Raw genomic sequence first — 18,932 nt, 5'->3', positions numbered from 1 at the left:
CGGGGGGGGGGGGGCTGAGGAAGGGTGAGGTAGGACACCAGCATGGGGAGCATTGGGGCAGCTGGAATAGCCCATCTGAAAGATAGTGGCAATGTTCACGGAGCGTCCCCAATGGGCCAAGTTGGCATTTCTGTGCCTCTGCCTAGGCCCTGAGGTCCCTGCACCCCCAAAGACGGCTACGCAACTCAAGAAAGAGGCAAAGAAACGGGAGAAGCTAGAGAAATTCCAACAGAAGCAGAAGAGCCAACAGCAGCAACCACCCCCAGGGGAGGTGAGAAGCTAAGGGTAGGACTGGAAGAAAGCTGGTAGCACGTGTAGGTGGATGATAGCTGTGCCTGTATCTCTTCCCTCCCAAGCAGAAGAAACCAAAACCAGAGAAGAGGGGGAAACGGGATCCTGGGGTCGTTACCTACGACCTCCCAACCCCATCTGGGGAAAAGAAAGGTACTAGAAGGGGGGAGGGACTCCCACCCTTCACCTCCACCCTCTTCAGCTGCTGCTGCTTGGTGTTACCCCTTCCTGCTCTGTCGTTGCTCCCACCGCTTGGCTTGTGAGGATTTGCACATCTCCCCCCACCCCCCCAGTGAGGGTCCTGTGATGTGAGCACCAGAGGCCCAGCTGCTCCCAGCCTCAGGCACTGACCCTCCACTTCTCTCCCCCAGATGTCAGTGGCGCCATGCCTGACTCCTACAGCCCTCAGTACGTGGAAGCTGCCTGGTATCCTTGGTGGGAGCAGCAGGGTTTCTTCAAGCCCGAATACGGGGTGAGTGGGCTCCACTGCCCTGGCCTGGAGGAGATGTGGGAGGGGGACGGCAGGGCCAGAGGATACGTTGCCTGGGGGGTGGTGCCGGGAGAGGTGACAGGAGGCCTTAGCATGTGCCCATCCTTCCTCCCCCATCAGCGTGCCAGCGTATCAGCACCAAATCCCCGGGGAATCTTCATGATGTGCATCCCACCCCCCAATGTGACAGGCTCCCTGCACCTGGGCCACGCACTCACCAACGCCATCCAGGACTCCCTGACCCGATGGTGAGCTCCTGTCCTCTCCTTCAGCGGGTTTCTCTGCCTTCTCTGGCTTCTCACTCCTGTCCTCCCTCCTCTTCCCTGACAGGCCATCTGTCCTCCCTTCTTCCATACTGGCCCTCAGCGGTGCCCCCTGGTGGTGCTCCATTTTCTTGATATTCCCATCATCTTCAGCATCCTCCCCTTAGTCAAGCAACCAACACCGCTCATTCTCAGACACTCTTCCCTCCCTGCTCTTGCTACGAAAAATAACATTATTTTGAATTAAACAAGAAAATAGATTTTTGTAAGAAATTTAAAGCTTCAAGTCTCTCTGACTGCATGCCTCTACTCCCTCCCCAAATTTAGCCATTACTACCACTTTGATGTGTATCATTCCAGGTCTTTCTTATCTATTTGCTTACAAATACGCATGCCCATAGAAATGTATATTTTTCCTTTTGGGTGGGTTTTTCTTTTCCTGTTCTCTAACATAAAGGGCTCACCCCAAACATGTTATGCTGTGACTTTTTTTTTTCTTTTCACTTAGCAGTTTACTTTGGAGATCTTTCTTTGTTCTTATACATAGACTGACTTCATTTTCTTTCATTGCTCCATAGCATTTTATAATGTGGGTGTGCCATAATAGTCACTTTTTTAAAAAAAATGTTATTTTAGAGTGAGTGTATGAGAGAGGAGCAGAGGAGGGAAGAGCATCTTAAGCAGGCTCTTAAAAGTCAGTTGCTCAACTGACTGAGCCACCTAGGTGCCCTCTAATCACTTTTTTAAAAATTTATTTATTTTTAATGTTTTATTTCTTTCTGAGAGAGAGACAGTGTGAGCAGGGTAGTGTCAGAGAGAGAGAGGGAGACACAGAATCTGAAACAGGCTCCAGCCTCTGAGCCGTCAGCACAGAGCCCGATGCGGGGCTCGAACCCACGAACTGTGAGATCGTGACCTGAGCCGAAGTCAGACGCTTAACCAACTGAGCCACCCTGGAGCCCCTGTAATCACTTTTTTATTAATGGTTGTTTTTGATTTTTGTCTCTTGAAAACCTCCTGGAATGCACATTCCTATATATGCTTTCTCAAGTGCAAGTGGAAGGATTCTCTGGTGTTCCATCAGGAAGTGAAACTGCTAGGTCAGAGGTACATGCTTATATAAAGTTGTCTTCAAAACCGCTTCAGTGATTTATACCTCTGTGAGCTGCATGGGAGGGTATTCATTTCCCTGTTCTCTTTCTGACCCTGGACATAGTGGTATTTGTTGGCCAGCTGGATGGGCAGAAAAATGATACCTGTGTTTTTGATTGCTGAGGCTGTGCCTGTTCATGTTTGGCTGGTCAAGTTTCCTTTTAGGTGAATTGTCTGTACCCATCTTTTACCCATTTTTCTATTGATTCTTTGTTTTTTTTGTTTTTTCTTTAGTTGGTGTATTGGAAGATTCTTTAATATTTTGATATTGATTTTTTGGTTTGTTATGTATGTTTTCTTCTATTCTAGTACTTGCTCTAGTACTTCCTTCCTAATTTTTGCTATTCTATTATTTTAATCAGTTAACAATTATATAATCTAATATTCTAGATGACAAGTTTCTTTTAAAATGTATTTAATTCAATTTATTTATTTTTATTTTAGAGAGAGAGTGCTAGCGGGGAAGAGGGGCAGAGGGAGACAGAGAGAGAGAGAAAGAAAGAATCTTAAGCAGGCTCCACACTTGGTATGGAGCCCAAAGCAGGGCCGAATCCCACAACCCTGGAATCATGACCAGAGCTGAAATTAAGAGTCAGATGCTCAACTGACTGAGCCACCCAGGTGCTCCTAGAAAAGTATTTTAAAACAATATTTTATCTTTGGAAGTTAGAGTTTATTATATTTTAAGTTCTGAGAAATTTTTCTGGAGGTTTTTTGTTTTTGTTATTTTTAATTTTTAAATGTTTATTTATCTTTGAGAGAGACAGAGTGTGAGCAGGGGAGGGGCAGAGAGAAAGGGAGACACAGAATCCAAAGCTGGCTCTAGGCTCTGAGCTGTCAGCACAGAGCCTGACACAGGGCTCGAACTCACAAACCACAGGAGATCATGACCTAAGCCGAAGTCGGACGTTTAACCGACCGAGCCACCCAGGTGCCCCCGGAGTCTTATTTACTAAATTAATTTGGTTGAAAGTAGTTATCAGACATCACTATGTGTCAGCTGTGCTCTGGGCACTGGGGATACAATGTCAGATTTAGAATTTTGCAAGGAATTGAAAGTTGAAAAAACAGTTGCGTTAAATACACATAACATACGATGGTCAACTTACTAACAGGAGAGAAGAATGAACACTTCTTAGAAAACTTTGAAGGTGCGGCACCTGGGTGGATCCAGCTATGAGTTAGGCTCTGTGCTTACAGGGCAGAGCCTGCTTGGGATTCTCTCTCTGGTCCTCTCCCATTCTCATTGTCTCTCTCTCTCCCTCCCTCTTTCTCTCTCTCTTTCTTTCTCCTAAAACAAATAAATAAACTTAAAAAAAAAAAAAAGCAAATGACGCTAAAAAAAGAAAACTTAAGATAGTGGCCTTTTTTTAAATGAACGTGGTCTAAATAAAATGTTAGAAACTCCCATTTACTTAAATGCAATAAATTTTTATCAACATTTTAGAATCAAAAATAACATGTGAAATACAGCCTTAACTATTTCCATCAACAACACATTATAAATAAAAGTGGGATGTATATCTCTGTTTTTTCTTTTTCTACCCAGCCAAGAATAGAGTATGTTCATACAAGTACCTGACATTTTACTGATTTTTTTTTTTGCCAATTCTATACAAACCCTGATAAATGCTTTTAGTAAAATATTCTTTGTATTTTCATTCATTATGCTTTACTTCTTTAGTAATACCTAACAAACACCAGATTTCCTAACACATGTTTGTATCCAGTACATGTTTTAACAACATTTCAGAGGATCCATTATCTGCAGGAGAGTGGAGTCACTTGAATCCCTGTCCCCAATGACCCAAGGAGATCTAAGTATAGTGGGGATTATCAGACTTAGAGAGTAATGAATATAATAAAGCTTGATGAGTCTTTGAAAGTAATGTATAGATACAGGGTTTCTTTTTTATTTTTTGACTTATTTTTATACTTTTACTTTATTATTATTATTTTTAAGTAGGCTCCAGGCCCAACGCCAGGGCTTGAACCTGAGATCAAGAGTCCAAAGCAGAATGGGCTGAGCCTCCCACGTGCCTCCCACGTGCCTCCTTAGTGCCTCCCACTAAGCCACCCAGGCGCCCCCCCTAATGCTTTTCTAATAGTTCATGAATCTGATTACAATGTATTTTTTAGATACACGTATCTATTAGAATTAGCTATTCAGTAGTTCATCCTTTTCCTACTGATAAGAAATGCTCCTTTTAGGGGCGCCCGGGTGGCTTAGTCAGTTGGGCATCCGACTTTCGCTCAGGTCATGATCTCACGTTTCGTGGGTTCGAGCCCCGTGTTGGGCTCTGTGCTGACTTCCAACTCAGAGCCTGGAGCCTGTTTCAGAGTCCGTGACTCTCTCTCTCTGATCCTCCCCTGCTCATGTTGTCTCTCTCTCTCTCTCCCTCTCTCTCTCTCACTCCTAGAAATAAATAAAAAAACAACAACAAAAAAGAAATGCTCCTTTTGACAAATACTGAATTTGCTCGGATCTGTTTGTTTGTATACACGGGGTTTTATACCCTTCATCTGTAACTTTGTTCCTATGTAGTAACTTACTGTTTAATAGTCGTAACTTTCTCATGTTTTGCTTTTTAGTTGGGTGAGAGAGTGTCTTTGTTCTTTTTCCCAGATTGCTTTGCCTGTCCTTGCACATCATTCCCTGACAAGAACTTTTTTTTTTTAACACTTATTTATTTTTGAATGACAGAGAGACAGAGCATGAGTTAGGGAGGGGCAGAGAGAGAAGGAGACACAGAATCTGAAATAGGCTCCAGGCTCTGAGATGTCAGCACAGAGCCTAACACAGGGCTCGAACCCACAAACCATGAGATCATGGCCTGAGCTGAAGGCGGACGCCTAACTGACTGAGCCACCCAGGCGCCCCTCCCTGACTGTAACTTTATAATTGGGTCCCTCTCTTTCATGAGTCCATTGACTCCTTGCCCAGGAGCCCCTTCTTCCTTTGATGCCGGGTCCATCAGCCCACTCCCCTTGGGTCCTCTGTGTTCTTCCCACAGGCACCGCATGCGAGGGGAGACTACCCTATGGAACCCTGGCTGTGACCACGCAGGCATTGCCACCCAGGTGGTTGTGGAAAAGAAGCTCTGGCGTGAGCGAGGGCTGAGCCGGCACCAGCTGGGCCGAGAGGCCTTCTTACAGGAGGTCTGGAAATGGAAAGAGGAGTGAGTATGCAGCCCCCCTCCCCACTCTTGTCCCCTGTCCAAGTAAAATCTCTGTAGCCTCCAGCCGTGGCTACAGAGCCAGACCCTCACGGAGGCTGAAGGTCAGTGGGCTCTGGGGCCCAGGTCACTTTCAGAGGGATGAGTGACCCCCATACTGCCCCATCAGCCACCCAGTGTCTCCTTCCAACCCAGGCCTGAGTGTTGATCCCGGCCTGTCTGTCCACTTCCAGGAAGGGTGATCGGATTTACCACCAGCTGAAGAAGCTTGGCAGCTCTTTAGACTGGAATCGAGCCTGTTTCACCATGGACCCTGTGAGTAGGAGGGGTCTCAGGCCTGGGGCAGAAGGGGAAAGCTCCCCAGAACAAGTAACCCACAGAGGAGAGCATACCTCCCCTAGGAGGGGAGCCCACCACTCATAGGAAACCACTAAGGACTCAGCTGCAAATACCACTTCTCGTCCCTTGTCATTGCCCTTTGTCACCCTCTCTGGGAGCTCACATTCTTCCAGGTGGCACATGAGGGGGCCTCACTCTCCTATGGAGCACAAACTCCCAGGATTCTCTTCGCCAGCACCTGTCCCTAGCTGAGTGGCTTCCTTGCCATCTCCGGAGTCTCTAGGCTTGTTGCGTGCCTTTGTTTTCCCATAGTTCTCACTCCTCTTCAAGAAAAGTACTTCTCCCCTCTAGCCCTCAAGGGGGTCTGTGTGCTGCACCGCGGGATTCTAGACAGCCCAGGTCTCACTAGATCCCGCTGCTTTGGCAAGTCGGCCTGGGTCCCTAGGCACCTGGGCCCATGTGTGAATCCCCTGCTCCCTAGAAACTCTCAGCAGCTGTGACAGAGGCCTTTGTCCGGCTCCACGAGGAAGGAGTCATCTACCGCAGTACTCGCCTTGTCAACTGGTCCTGCACCCTCAATTCTGCCATCTCTGACATCGAGGTGTGTCCCCACCCCCACCCCAGGCTCTCTCCATCTCCACCTCCCTGCCACAGCTCCTCTGCCACTTCTCTTAATACCCTCTCACAGGTGGATAAGAAGGAGCTGACAGGTCGCACTCTGCTCTCCGTGCCTGGCTACAAGGAGAAGGTGGAGTTTGGGGTCCTTGTCTCCTTTGCCTACAAGGTCCAAGGCTCAGGTAGGAGCCAGGGGCACCAGGGTCCCGTGCTGGGTGGGGTAGGGGTTGAGAAGGATCAGAGCTGAGACCACAGTGCCTTGTGTCACCCCAGACAGTGACGAGGAGGTGGTAGTGGCGACCACTCGGATTGAAACGATGCTGGGAGACGTGGCTGTAGCTGTGCACCCCAAAGACCCGAGATACCAGGTGGGGCAGGGGTGCTGCGCACAGCTGGGGAGGAGTGCTGGCCGGAAGGGGCTCCTACACTACGAATGAGGGTGGGATGGATGCTCAGCCTCTTAGCTGAGAGAAAATTGCATCAGAAACTCATCTTCACCTCCTTTCTGGCCCTGGGTGTTGGGCTAGTCAGGGACCTGGATAGGAGGAATTGGGTCTAGCCCTTTTTGAGGGTTTTTTTTTTCATCTTTGAAATGATTTATTGTTTGCTTTTGCCTTCCTGAATTTTTGATGTCTTTCTCTGTCCCAGCACCTGAAGGGGAGGAGCGTGATTCACCCGTTCTCATCTCAGAGCCTCCCCATCGTCTTTGACGATTTTGTGGACATGGAGTTTGGCACAGGTGAGCCAGGGGCTGTCCTCTGGAAGACAGAAGGAGGCACCCTCTGGTTATTCATCTTCCCCCTCGAGGAAAAAGAACAAGCTTTTCCTGAATCAGGACTGGGGCTGAGTTTCAGGGGACTGTATTAGAGAGACAAGGGTGGTCTGGGAGCACATCTTTCAGCAATGAGGGTATGTGTGGAGACCCAGAGAGTCTCTCATGACCCCGGCACCCCCGTGTACACCCCAGGTGCGGTGAAGATCACCCCCGCACATGACCAGAACGACTATGACGTTGGGCAGCGGCACGGGCTAGAGGCCATCAACATCATGGACTCCCGTGGGGCCCTCATCAACGTGCCCCCGCCTTTCCTGGTGAGACTGCGTGGGGTATGGTGGCCGGGTTGAGAGACAGTGGTGTACCTAGGCATGGCCGTGATGAGGCCTGTCTCCCACCTAGGGCCTACCAAGGTTCGAGGCCAGGAAGGCTGTGCTGGCGGCACTGAAGGAGCGGGGACTGTTCCGAGGCATTGAGGACAACCCTATGGTGGTGCCCCTTTGCAAGTGAGGACCAGGGCCTGGGAAGGGGGGAGGGCCTCCTCAGGGTGATTACCACTTGATCTCCCACCCGTGTATACTCACAGCCGGTCTAAGGATGTGGTGGAGCCTCTCCTGCGGCCACAGTGGTACGTGCGCTGTGGGGAGATGGCCCAGGCTGCCAGTGCTGCTGTGACACGCGGTGACCTCCGCATCCTGCCTGAGGCCCATCAACGGACATGGCACGCCTGGATGGACAACATCCGGTGCGTCAGGGCCCTTGATGTGGGAGGGTGATTGGGTGAGAAGCTGAGCAGGGCACAGGCTGGGGCATCTCCCTCCACTGCCTGATTCATGTTCCTTCCCCCCAACGACCCCTCCCCCACCATTTGCAGGGACTGGTGCATCTCCCGGCAGCTGTGGTGGGGCCATCGCATCCCAGCCTACTTCATCACAGTCAATGACCCAGCCGTGCCCCCAGGGGAGGTGAGAACTGGGCCAGAGCTGGACATTGGCACATCTCAGGGAGCTGTGGGTTTGTGGGGTCCTTGCTGGGGGGAGGGGTCAGGGCAAGGCTTGGCACTCAACCTACCTGTGGCAGGACCCTGATGGGCGGTACTGGGTGAGTGGGCGCAGCGAGGCCGAGGCCCGGGAGAAGGCAGCCAAGGAATTTGGAGTGTCCCCTGACAAGATCAGTCTTCAGCAAGGCAAGTCAGGGCCTTGGGGGTGGAGGGCAGGGCTGGGGTTCTGATCTTCACCTCTGACCTCTCTGATCTCTGACCTTTGGCCTCCCTCAGATGAGGATGTATTAGACACCTGGTTCTCCTCTGGCCTCTTCCCCTTCTCCATCCTGGGCTGGCCCAATCAGGTACGTTCTTGGGGGACTAGAGTGGGGTGGGGGTCTTGGAGGTAGGTGCTTGGCCTCTCATCATACCCTGCTCTTGGCCTCTCACTATGCCCCGCTCTGCCCCCAGTCAGAAGATCTGAATGTATTTTACCCGGGGACGCTGCTGGAGACGGGCCATGACATCCTCTTCTTCTGGGTGGCCAGGATGGTCATGCTTGGCCTGAAGCTCACTGGCAAGCTGCCCTTCAGAGAGGTGATAAGACTGCTGAGGCCCTTCCCACAGTCACCTGCCCTCCTGTGCCACAGCTCAGGCTCAGCACCCATGCACAGCTGTGGATGGGCCTAGTCAGAGAGGGCTTGTGGGGACTGAAAGCCAGCTGGGGTTCTGTGCCCTGGCTTCCCAGAGGAGGGAGTGCCTCTAGTTCCCATGAAGGTGGCTACTGCTCTGGCAGGGGCCTAAGGTTCAGAATGGGGCAGACCAGGTGCAGGGTCCTGGTAGGCATTGGGGTGTGGGTGAGGAGACACATCGTCATGGGCCTACCCTGCCCTTGCTCGCCAGGTCTACCTCCATGCCATTGTGCGAGATGCCCACGGCCGAAAGATGAGCAAGTCTCTAGGCAACGTCATCGACCCCCTGGATGTCATCCACGGAGTCTCCCTGCAGGTGGGGCTGCACTCTGGGCCGGGTCAGGAAGGGCTGTGGGGCTGTGGCCGCGGCCCCCTGACTGCTCCTACCTCACCCTCAGGGCCTCCATGACCAGTTACTGAACAGCAACCTGGATCCCAGTGAGGTGGAGAAGGCTAAAGAAGGGCAGGTACCGAGGGTGGGCTCTGGGGCTAGGGTGTGGGCCGAGGTAGGTGAGGCTGCCTCAGGACGCCCCCCACTGACTCCTCCCCACAGAGGGCAGACTTCCCGACGGGGATTCCCGAGTGCGGCACCGATGCCCTCCGGTTTGGACTGTGTGCCTACACATCCCAGGGTATGGCCTCCAAAACCTCTCCGCTGAGTCCCCTCTCCTTCCCTGAGCCCACCCTTCTCCTTCACCATGGGTGCGAGTTGGGAGGGAGAATAGTGGAGTCACACTTCACACCTGCCCAGGTCGTGACATCAACCTGGATGTGAACCGGATATTGGGATACCGCCACTTCTGCAACAAGCTCTGGAACGCCACCAAGTTTTCCCTGCGTGGCCTTGGGAAGGGTTTTGTGCCATCACCCACCTCTGAGGTGAGGGCCTGGTAGGCGGCAAGGTGGGTAGCACCCACACAGGCGGTACATCTGCCACTCAGCCATCAAGTATGGTCCGTGCTATTTCAGATTGTAGCCACTGAGTCTAGAGGCCCAGCCCCTGTCCTGGAGGAGCCTTCCTATAACTGGGGGGACAGATGGGTACAGGGAAAAGCTGAAGCATTGGGGTCCTTCAAGAAGGGGGTGGGGGTCCTTTTTCTCCAGATACTGGGCACATGGTGGTGGCTTCAGACCTGTCAGGCTCCTGGAATGCAGATCTGCCCATGGTTCCTGTCGCCCATGGGCTTCTGCCACCCTCCCCCTGGGCTTATGGTACCTCCTAGCTGATGTGCTGCTTCTTCCCAAGCCTGGAGGCCGTGAGAGCCTGGTGGACCGCTGGATCCGCAGCCGGCTGACTGAGGCTGTGAGGCTTAGCAACCAAGGTTTCCAGGCCTATGATTTCCCGGCTGTCACCACTGCCCAGTACAGCTTCTGGCTCTATGAGCTCTGTGATGTCTACCTGGTGAGGAGGAGCTGAGTAGGGGGCGGGGGGTGGCAGAGCGCTGGACCTCACTTTGCCAGTGGTTGGCCATGAGACCTGAGCCAATCTGTCACCTTCCTGGTCCTCACAGGCACAGTGAGGGCTGGAGGCTAGGCCCTTTCCATCCCTGAGCCTTGTGCTCTGTGCTTCCTGGTGCCTTAGGAGTGCCTGAAGCCTGTGCTGAATGGGGTGGACCAGGTGGTGGCCGAGTGTGCTCGCCAGACCCTCTACACCTGCCTGGACGTTGGCCTGCGACTGCTCTCACCCTTCATGCCCTTCGTGACCGAGGAGCTGTTCCAGAGGCTGCCCCGGCGGACACCACAAGCTCCGCCTAGCCTCTGTATTACCCCCTATCCGGAACCCTCAGAGGTATGGGGTACAGCCTGGTGGGAGGGCTCTGGCCTGCCCCCCAGCCTCCCTCACCCCCTCTTCCACCCCACAGTGCTCCTGGAAGGACCCTGAAGCAGAAGCTGCCATGGAACTGGCCCTAAGCATCACACGAGCTGTGCGCTCCCTGCGTGCCGACTACAACCTCACCCGGATCCGGCCTGACTGTGAGCTTCAGGCCCCCACAGCCACCTTGTCCCGCCGGCCCCTCAGTCCACTCTGGGACCATTGTCCAACGTGGTTGCCTTATCTCATGTCTCCTTGAGGCCACATCTCGCCTTCCTCTCTCTCCGACAGGTTTCCTGGAAGTGGCTGATGAGGCCACGGGCGCTCTGGCGTCGGCAGTGTCGGGCTACGTGCAGGCACTGGCCAGTGCGGGTGTGGTGGCTGTCCTGGCCCTGGGGGCTCCCGTGCCACAGGGCTGTGCTGTGGCCCTGGCCTCTGACCGCTGCTCCGTCCACCTGCAGCTGCAGGGACTGGTGGACCCGGCCCGGGAGCTGGGCAAGCTGCAGGCCAAGCGTGGTGAGGCACAGCGGCAGGCGCAGCGTCTGCGGGAGCGCCGCGCTGCCTCGAGCTACCCTACGAAGGTGCCCCTTGAAGTCCAGGAGGCGGACAAAGTCAAGGTGTGTGGTGTAGGTTGGCATTCCTTCTTCGCTGCCCACGCCATCTACTCCCTCCGTCATCAGGCCCAGCCCTGGACAGCCATGGGGGAGCAGGCTGCCCGGGCCCCCTGCATAGGTGGGGCCCACGTAACCCCTCCTCTTACATGAGGAACATCCAGCAGCAGCGGCACAGCCCAGGGTCACACAAGCAAGGTAAAGATGGAGGCAGACCTGGAACCAGGTATCCTGCCTCCCAGCCAGAGCCCTCGTGCCCCACCCAGTGCCCGGAACATCCTGAGCGCCTGGTCTCGGGCCCACTTACAGCCAGGAAGCCCGGTGGGCTCACCTGGGATCTCTCCAGGGAGGAGCAGTGGGATGAACCACATGGACGCAGAGAGAAATGAGCGGAGGCTGAGTTACAGAGCCTTGGCCGCTGAGCAGGGCTCAGTCCATTCTCCCGGACACCTGCTCAGGGCATAAGGTGTTCCCATTGCCATTTTACAAACGAAGGCCCAGTGCCTGCCTAGGAGCCTGCATCCGTAACCCCTGTGCGCTGCCGTCCAGCTGGGGGCTGGGCTGCAGGCTAGGGCACATGGGCCCTTTTGTTTTGGAGAACTGACCGCTCTGGCAAAAGGCGAGACCACAGAGGCCAGTGATGATGGAGGGGAACGTGGGTGCTCACAGGGAGATTGGCGGGAATTTGGAAGGAAAGGCCAGCTGAGCTTGCACAGTCCTCAAACTACTCCCTGCCTTGGGCCTCACCCATCTTTCCAACTTGGACCCCTTTGGCATATGAGCATTTGGAGATGTCCTCTCTTGGCCCTGAGTCCTCACCACCCACCACCCCCTCTCCCTTGTTCTACCCCCAGCTCCAACAGACAGAAACAGAGCTCAGGAAGGTGGACGAGGCCATCGCGCTATTTGAGAAGATGCTGTGACATACCCGACTCCGACCCTCATAACCCCCAGCCATCCACCATGGGGGTGGCAGCAATAAAATATTTTGCCACAAAATCATCTCTCATCTGTGTGTGGTGGGCTGGGGAGGGACACTGAGGGCCCAGGCCTGGGAAGGTAGTGGAAGGGCGGCAGGCTGGTCAAAAGGCGCCGGGTGGGCAGAGAGGTGCGTCTGCCTGGGTCTGTCCCTGGCACTGAGCCAGGCCTGAGTCATGTTGCTCACTCGTTCCTCCTCCCAGCTCCTCTCCACTCACCTCTGCACTGCTGCTGAGGGAGCCCCGCCCTGGTGCTGGCTGCCGCTTGTGGCCTTGGGCGGGCGTGAGTAGAGGGGCCAGGGGCTGCCTGTCCTGCCCCCACCCTGCCGGAGCCTCCCTCCCCCTCCAAGGCGTCCTGCTTTGGTTAATTATAACTCTGACCTAAGTGCCCTGTGACACCATGCCCCAGCGGCCCTGCCGGAGACCCAGCAACCAGGTAGGGGAGAGGCCTAGAGAGGAGTCTCCTCAGATTTTCTGTGCTTGGGTGTTTGGGGGGGTGTCAGTCTGGGGGTGGGAAGGGGAGACCTGGGGAAGGAGCCTCAGTTCCTTCTTGCAGGTGTAGGTCCCTATTAGCCCATTAAGGCCCTCATGTTGTTTGGGCAACTGAGGAGAGTGGGGAGGCCAGGGTGGGGCAGATCCAGGTGCTTCAGTCAAAGCAGAGGAAGGGCCTCAGAGCAGGTCCCCGTGGAGACAAACAGCTGGGCCTGCCCTGGACTCGCTGCTGCTTCCTGCTCTTGAGAGCCTCCTGTCCCTCAGGTCCATGTCCCAGCCATGCTCCCCGCAGACGTGCCCCTGGCCCACCTGAGTTCTTCACTGCTGCTGCTGCTGCTACTGCAGCTGCTGCCCCCTGCATCCTCCTTCTTCCCCAACATCTGGAGCCTCCTGGCTGCCCCTGGCTCCGTCACCCACCAGGACCTGACTGAGGAGGCAGCCCTCAACGTCACCCTACAGCTCTTCCTGGAGCAGCCACCCCCGGGGCGGTCCCCCCTTCGTCTTGAGGATTTCCTGGTGAGCGTCCCCAGGTCCTGTCACATCCCAACTGGACTCCCCAGTTGTCTGGGACTTCTACTCCTTCAGGGCCCTGCTTGCCAAGAGGAGGGACACCCTCTCTTCCTTGGCTCCCCATGTCTACCCCCTGTAGTAACAATACCCAAGAGTCCTGGTCCTAAAATCAGGATTCCCCACCCTCCCACCTTAGAAATGTCTGGAATTGCCCCTCCTTCATAGGGCCCAGGACCTTCAATTCCCTACACACTCAACCTGAGTACCGGTTGCCGAGGAAATGTGGACAATGGTCTAATCCAATGGGCCCCTGTCTCCTAACCCACTGTCTTCAGGGCCGCACCCTCCTTGCTGATGACCTCTTTGCTGCCTACTTTGGACCTGGGTCTCCTTCCCGGAGGTTCCGAGCAGCCTTAGGTGAGGTCTCCCGTGCCAACGCAGCCCAGGACTTCCTACCAACATCCAGGAATGACCCTGACCTGCACTTTGATGCTGAGCGGCTGGGCCAGGGGCGCACACGCCTGGTGGGGGCTCTACGGGAGGCCCTGGTGGCGGCCAGAGCTCTTGACCACACCCTGGCCCGCCAGCGCGTTGGGGCTGCACTTCATGCTTTGCAGGTGAGAACAGCATAAAATGGGCAGGGGGTTCTTCATCCTGGGTCTTCCTGTCCTGCAGATAGAGACTTCCTCCTGGTGCCTTCTTTATTTATTTATTTATTTATTTATTTATTTATTTATTTATTTGAGAGAGACAGAGAGCAGGGGAGGGGCAGAGAGAGAGGGAGAGAGATAATCCCAAGCAGGCTCCGGAATGTCAGCACAGAGCCCGATGCAGGGCTTGATCTTACCAACCACAAGATCATGACCTGAGCAGATATCAAGAGTCTGACACTTCACTGACTGAACCACCCAGGTACCCCCTCGTGGTGCCTTCTTAATCACACCTCCCCCTACTCAAGAAGGGATGGGGCACTGCTTGCCAGTGCCCTGAGACTGGTCCCCAGTTCCCCCACCTCCAAACTGGCAGCTCTCCCTGTGGGAACAGCCAGGAGGCCATTGTGGCTGGAGAAAAGCGAGGAGGCTTGAGGTCAGGGGTGGGACTTTAGGCCACGGGAGGGCCTTTGGTTGGACTCTGAGTGGGATGGTAGGACACACCAGGAGACTCCCACCGGGGGAAAGCTCTGTTCTGGGCGACGGGCAGAGGGTGTGGAGGGCACTTGGAGTATCTGACGGCAGTGGCGGGGGTAGGAGGAGGCTTTCCAGGAGGGGGAATAAGCACTGGAGATTGTGAGAAGGTCAGACAGTGCCTCATTCCCCTTCGCCCCCTCCCCCTAGGATTTCTACAGTCACAGCAACTGGGTGGAACTGGGACAGCAGCAGCCACACCCTCACCTCCTCTGGCCTAGGCAGGAGCTCCGGAGCCTGGCACAAGGTACGGCCATGACCCCAGGGGGATGGGGGAAACCCATCAAAGCCATGTCCTCTCAGCCTGCCCAGGCACTGCATCACATCCTCAGGTCACATAGGATGTGACATGGATTCTTCTCTGGAACGACCTGTGAGGTCCCCCAGTCCAGCCAAAGGCTAGGTCAGTTAGAGAGCTTCCCCAAGGTCACACAGGGGAGGACAGACCCAGGACCAAGGTCTGTGGACCGCAGCTGAGTTCTCTTTCATGTGGCTTCCTTCCCCAACGTGGGATGGAGCACATAGGGCTCTCCCTCACAGTGCCCTCAACCTTCCACCCGAGCTATGATGCTGCCTCCTGTCCATTACAAGTTCATTCCCATCCACAGCTCACGCTTCTAGGTTTCCTAGCACAGCCCTGGTCTCAAATATTCAGTCTCATCACTAGGTGATCTAGGTTTTTGTTCAGAAAGCCTAGAAGGGTATATTTGAGCTTTTGTCCGCTCAGAGAAAAGCCAAAGTTTGGAAGGATGGGGATAAACGTCAGTGGTGGCAGGATCTTGGCCTCTAGACCCTTGTCCTCTCTCCCCAGTGGGTGATCCTACCTGCTCTGATTGTGGGGAATTGAGCTGCCCCGGGAATTTGCTGGGCTTTACACTCCTCACCTCTGGCTACTTTGGAACTCATCCCTCCAAACCTCCAGGTACCAGGCAGAAGTAAGGGGAGAAAGTCACTTCTTTTCCCCTGACCCTCTCCCTAGGGATCTCAGAACTATAGGCCCTTGTCCCATTTCCTATGGCATCACTTCTGGAAGAAAGAGGGAATGTTGGGGAGGGGGTAGATGGATGAGGCCCACTGAGGTGGCCATGATTGTTGGGTGGGGGAATAGCATCTTACTTAGCTGGTAAGACTTCTCCATTACCCAAGGGTAGCTTTTGGGGATGGACTGGAAGGATTAGGGGATCCACCATGTACTGTGATGACTAACCCCTCTAGATTTTCTCCAGATTTGCCCTCCACAAAATGTTATCTTTCTTGCTGATCTTTTGCTGAAGAGTGAGAGGTCAGGCCAGGTCAAAACTGGGCCTCATTTTCTTAGGAGGCAGTGGGTTTTTTACCTCCACCCTCCAGATCTCTTTCCCCAAACCAGGGAAGTGTAGCCATGGGGGCCGTTTTGACCAGAGCAGCTCCCAGCCACCACGGGGAGGCATCAACAAGGATAGCACATCCCCAGGCTTCTCTCCCCACCACATGCTGCACCTCCAGGCAGCAAAACTGGCCCTTCTGGCCTCCATCCAGGCCTTCAGTCTCCTGCGAAACCGGCTGGGAGACAAGGGTTTCTCCAGGTGAGTGGCCTCTGGGAGATGTGCCCCTTAATGGGCATGTGCTCCTGGGGGAGCTGAGTAAACAGGGGCTGGAGACAAATGTGCAGACTCCCCACCGTATCCCTGGCCTGCTCCGCAGGCTGCTGGACATCAGCCCAGCCTCCAGCCTGAGCTTTGTCCTGGACACCACGGGCAGTATGGGTGAGGAGATCAATGCTGCCAAAATCCAGGCTCGCCACATTGTGGAACAGCGACGGGGCAGCCCCATGGAGCCTTCCCACTACATCCTGGTACCTTTCCATGATCCAGGTAACTGTGGTCTGGTGAGGATAGTGGAAGAAAGGAGTGTCAGGGCAAGGCGTAAATGCCACTAGTGGGGGAGTGAGCCTCACGGCTTCACTTAACAAAATGGTGACACTTCCTATGGTTGAGTCTTTACTGGTACCTCTGTACATACAGGAAACAATTGGCCACTTCTGCTGTTTCCAAAATGGCAGCACTCTTCATATGAGGTTAACCATGATCTGTGCTTAGGCAGGGGCCTCTGCTTTCTTAGGCTTCCACTCTAATCAGTCATTTTCAATTCTCTCCATTTCCTATAGACAGGGGTTGGGATAAGGATGGGTCCAGGCCTCTGTGAAGCCTCTGAAACAGCTAGTTATATTGTATTTCTTCCCACGCTGAATTAGTAAACCATCTGACCTGGGTTGACCTGTCACTGTGCATTCTTAAGCTGATCATTTAGCCTTTTTTTTTGCCTCAATTTCATCATCCATAAAATGAGTTAGTACTTGCCTTATCCTGCCTATCTTCTATTGATGGTTGAAATGACCATCAAATAAAATAGCTACAGGACTGAGAATTCCCTAAAGGCAGGAGTTGAGTCTGATTTACCTGCATAAATTTCATAGTAGCTGGAATTTAACAGGGGTTTATCACATACTTGATGAAGCTTCAAGTTTGGTATTTATTATGTGTCAAAGCACTATTAAGATTTACAAAACCAACTCATTTAGTCCTCCTAATGACACTCTGAGATAGGTACCATTATTTCTCTGGTTTTTCTGGTGAGGAACCTGAGGCCCCAGGTGGTTTTTATACTTACATACATATCTAATAAAGGCCCTCTCAGGACCACAGGAAATGCTGCCATTTTGTTAAGGAAATGAGGTCTATTTTCCCCCCAAAAGTAACTAGCCCTTACCCTGCCCTGCTCATATAAATATCAGGGAATATTGCTATTTCAATATTTGTTCATTTCAGGAGCACAGTGGGCCTCTTGACTGGGGGGTGGGAGGTGGCCCCAGGTAGGGACGAGGGGAGCCCTCTTCCTCTTCTAACTCATCTCAACCTCCTTTCTTCCTCCCCAGGGTTTGGCCCTGTCTTTACAACCAGTGATCCTGACAGCTTCTGGCAACAACTCAATGAGATCCATGCCTTGGGGGGTGGAGATGAGCCTGAGATGTGCCTGTCAGCCCTGGAGGTCTGCCCTCCCCCTCCCCCTTCCCTTCTTTTCCCTTCCTTTCCAGTTCCCACCACCAAGGGGAACTAGAGCCTTCCTGGGACCTCCACCCTCCACCCCACCTTCAGAGCCTAGTTCCATTAGCTTCACTCCAGGGTTCCAGGGCCATATTTCCTTCTATTCTGCCCTCCCTTCCTCCACCCATTCCCCTGCTGCTGCCATTTTTAAGACGAGTGCTCTTCCTCTCTGCTAGCTGGCTCTGCTGCACACACCTCCACTCTCAGACATCTTTGTCTTCACTGATGCCTCCCCCAAGGATGCCTTTCTCACCAACCGGGTGGAGTCCCTGACTCAGGAGCGGCGCTGCAGAGTGAGCACAGCTGATGGGACATCCGATGTTAGCCACCCAGAGATGCAGGAAACCCTGTGACGAGAATCTCATAACAAGGATCACACCACACTGTGGTGATTGAACCAGCCTTGGCATGGGGTGGGAGAAGCAGACAATGTATAACATTTCCTGATCCCTTATATGATGCTGAATGCATATTTGAACTGGTCTCCAATAAACCATTTGAAGAACTAGAGATCTAGTTGCCAGCAATCCACTGTGGATGACATATGGAGACAGTTACAAGGGAGTGGCAACTACTAATCGAAGGCCTGGGGGTTGTGTCATTGGGAGACCCTACAGGAGCAGTCAGAGGGTAGACCGGGACCTTACTGCTCATCATCAGCTCCGCAGAACACTTGAGCACAGGACATCCTCATTTACAATGGTAGACGGCACTTGGAGTACTCAGTACTGGCCTTTTTTCTGGGCACAGGTAACATTCCTAGTGACTGAGGACCCGTCGAGGGTTCAGGGCCGAGCTCGGCGTGAGGTCTTGTCCCCTATGCGTTTTGAGCCCTATGAAGCGGTGGCCTTGGCCTCAGGAGGAGAGGTAATCTTCACCAAAGACCAGCATATCCAGGATGTGGCAGCCATTGTTGGGGACAGCATGGCTGACCTGGTGAGTAAGTATGAGGGCCAGAGGGACTAATGCTTTTGGCTCAGAACAGGGGATATGGGTGACACAGCGTTGCTTTTTCTCATAGGTTAACAGTTTAACACTGCTGTGTTGCCACTGCAGTCAGAAGGTTGGGAAAGGAAGTTTCTCTTTCTGAGATCCATGGCTACCCAACTTCCACATTGCTCCTTCCCTGTTAGTACCTCCCCGTCCCCCAGTCTTGGCCTCCAGTAGTCTGTCCTCAGGGCCACCACAGGAAGTCCTGCCATCTTTTAAGGGACAAGAAGCAATCACCTCACCCTTAATCCCTTGCCTCCACTCTGTCGTTGACCATAACTTCATCCCTGGTCCTGTGCCCCTCTTTCACTGGTAACCCTTCTCCGTGTGTGATGTAGTTTCTTTCTGCCTCCACCTTTTTCCTGTCTTTGTTCCCACTTCATTCAATGCCTCATCTTCTCCCCTATTTTTTGGCTCTGCCCATCCCTCTAGGTTACCCTTCCCCTGGAACCTCCTGTTGTGGTATCTGGGAGGCCACTTGTGTTCAGGGTGGATAC

The 18,932-nt window shown here is 53.5% G+C and overlaps 2 protein-coding genes across 3 annotated transcripts in view; both read left to right on the top strand.

Annotated features, from left to right (window-relative positions):
• The window catches only part of VARS1 (valyl-tRNA synthetase 1), a 14,365-nt gene extending 2,164 nt beyond the window's left edge, over nucleotides 1-12,201 (top strand). The window contains exons 4-29 of one of the 2 annotated variants that reach the window (XM_077760918.1): nucleotides 147-271; nucleotides 360-444; nucleotides 663-763; nucleotides 902-1,029; nucleotides 5,211-5,375; nucleotides 5,606-5,687; nucleotides 6,193-6,312; nucleotides 6,400-6,508; nucleotides 6,600-6,694; nucleotides 6,975-7,065; nucleotides 7,294-7,418; nucleotides 7,504-7,607; nucleotides 7,688-7,846; nucleotides 7,976-8,066; nucleotides 8,182-8,287; nucleotides 8,378-8,448; nucleotides 8,555-8,680; nucleotides 8,987-9,091; nucleotides 9,174-9,242; nucleotides 9,329-9,407; nucleotides 9,527-9,654; nucleotides 10,022-10,177; nucleotides 10,358-10,564; nucleotides 10,638-10,749; nucleotides 10,880-11,205; nucleotides 12,054-12,201. In XM_077760918.1, coding sequence (XP_077617044.1) covers nucleotides 147-271; nucleotides 360-444; nucleotides 663-763; nucleotides 902-1,029; nucleotides 5,211-5,375; nucleotides 5,606-5,687; nucleotides 6,193-6,312; nucleotides 6,400-6,508; nucleotides 6,600-6,694; nucleotides 6,975-7,065; nucleotides 7,294-7,418; nucleotides 7,504-7,607; nucleotides 7,688-7,846; nucleotides 7,976-8,066; nucleotides 8,182-8,287; nucleotides 8,378-8,448; nucleotides 8,555-8,680; nucleotides 8,987-9,091; nucleotides 9,174-9,242; nucleotides 9,329-9,407; nucleotides 9,527-9,654; nucleotides 10,022-10,177; nucleotides 10,358-10,564; nucleotides 10,638-10,749; nucleotides 10,880-11,205; nucleotides 12,054-12,122 — 3,134 coding nt within the window. In that variant the 3' untranslated portion in view covers nucleotides 12,123-12,201. Of the gene's footprint in view, nucleotides 1-146; nucleotides 272-356; nucleotides 445-662; nucleotides 764-901; nucleotides 1,030-5,210; nucleotides 5,376-5,605; nucleotides 5,688-6,192; nucleotides 6,313-6,399; nucleotides 6,509-6,599; nucleotides 6,695-6,974; nucleotides 7,066-7,293; nucleotides 7,419-7,503; nucleotides 7,608-7,687; nucleotides 7,847-7,975; nucleotides 8,067-8,181; nucleotides 8,288-8,377; nucleotides 8,449-8,554; nucleotides 8,681-8,986; nucleotides 9,092-9,173; nucleotides 9,243-9,328; nucleotides 9,408-9,526; nucleotides 9,655-10,021; nucleotides 10,178-10,357; nucleotides 10,565-10,637; nucleotides 10,750-10,879; nucleotides 11,206-12,053 lie in introns of both variants that reach the window. The other variant, XM_077760917.1, reaches the window with a different exon arrangement.
• Nucleotides 12,202-12,435: 234 nt separating this feature from the next.
• VWA7 (von Willebrand factor A domain containing 7) overlaps nucleotides 12,436-18,932 on the top strand; it is a 15,148-nt gene continuing 8,651 nt past the window's right edge. Inside the window, exons 1-10 of the mRNA XM_077760916.1 lie at nucleotides 12,436-12,612; nucleotides 12,933-13,184; nucleotides 13,514-13,795; nucleotides 14,513-14,609; nucleotides 15,174-15,284; nucleotides 15,732-15,927; nucleotides 16,046-16,215; nucleotides 17,277-17,389; nucleotides 17,622-17,738; nucleotides 18,196-18,381. Coding sequence (XP_077617042.1) covers nucleotides 12,577-12,612; nucleotides 12,933-13,184; nucleotides 13,514-13,795; nucleotides 14,513-14,609; nucleotides 15,174-15,284; nucleotides 15,732-15,927; nucleotides 16,046-16,215; nucleotides 17,277-17,389; nucleotides 17,622-17,738; nucleotides 18,196-18,381 — 1,560 coding nt within the window. The 5' untranslated portion in view covers nucleotides 12,436-12,576. The remainder of the gene's footprint in view (nucleotides 12,613-12,932; nucleotides 13,185-13,513; nucleotides 13,796-14,512; nucleotides 14,610-15,173; nucleotides 15,285-15,731; nucleotides 15,928-16,045; nucleotides 16,216-17,276; nucleotides 17,390-17,621; nucleotides 17,739-18,195; nucleotides 18,382-18,932) is intronic.

The sequence above is a fragment of the Crocuta crocuta genome, unplaced genomic scaffold, assembly GCF_008692635.1.
Source record: "Crocuta crocuta isolate KB4526 unplaced genomic scaffold, BGI_CrCroc_1.0 scaffold762, whole genome shotgun sequence".
In the NCBI taxonomy this organism is placed as follows: domain Eukaryota; kingdom Metazoa; phylum Chordata; class Mammalia; order Carnivora; family Hyaenidae; genus Crocuta; species Crocuta crocuta.
This window is presented reverse-complemented; position numbering and strand designations above follow the sequence as displayed.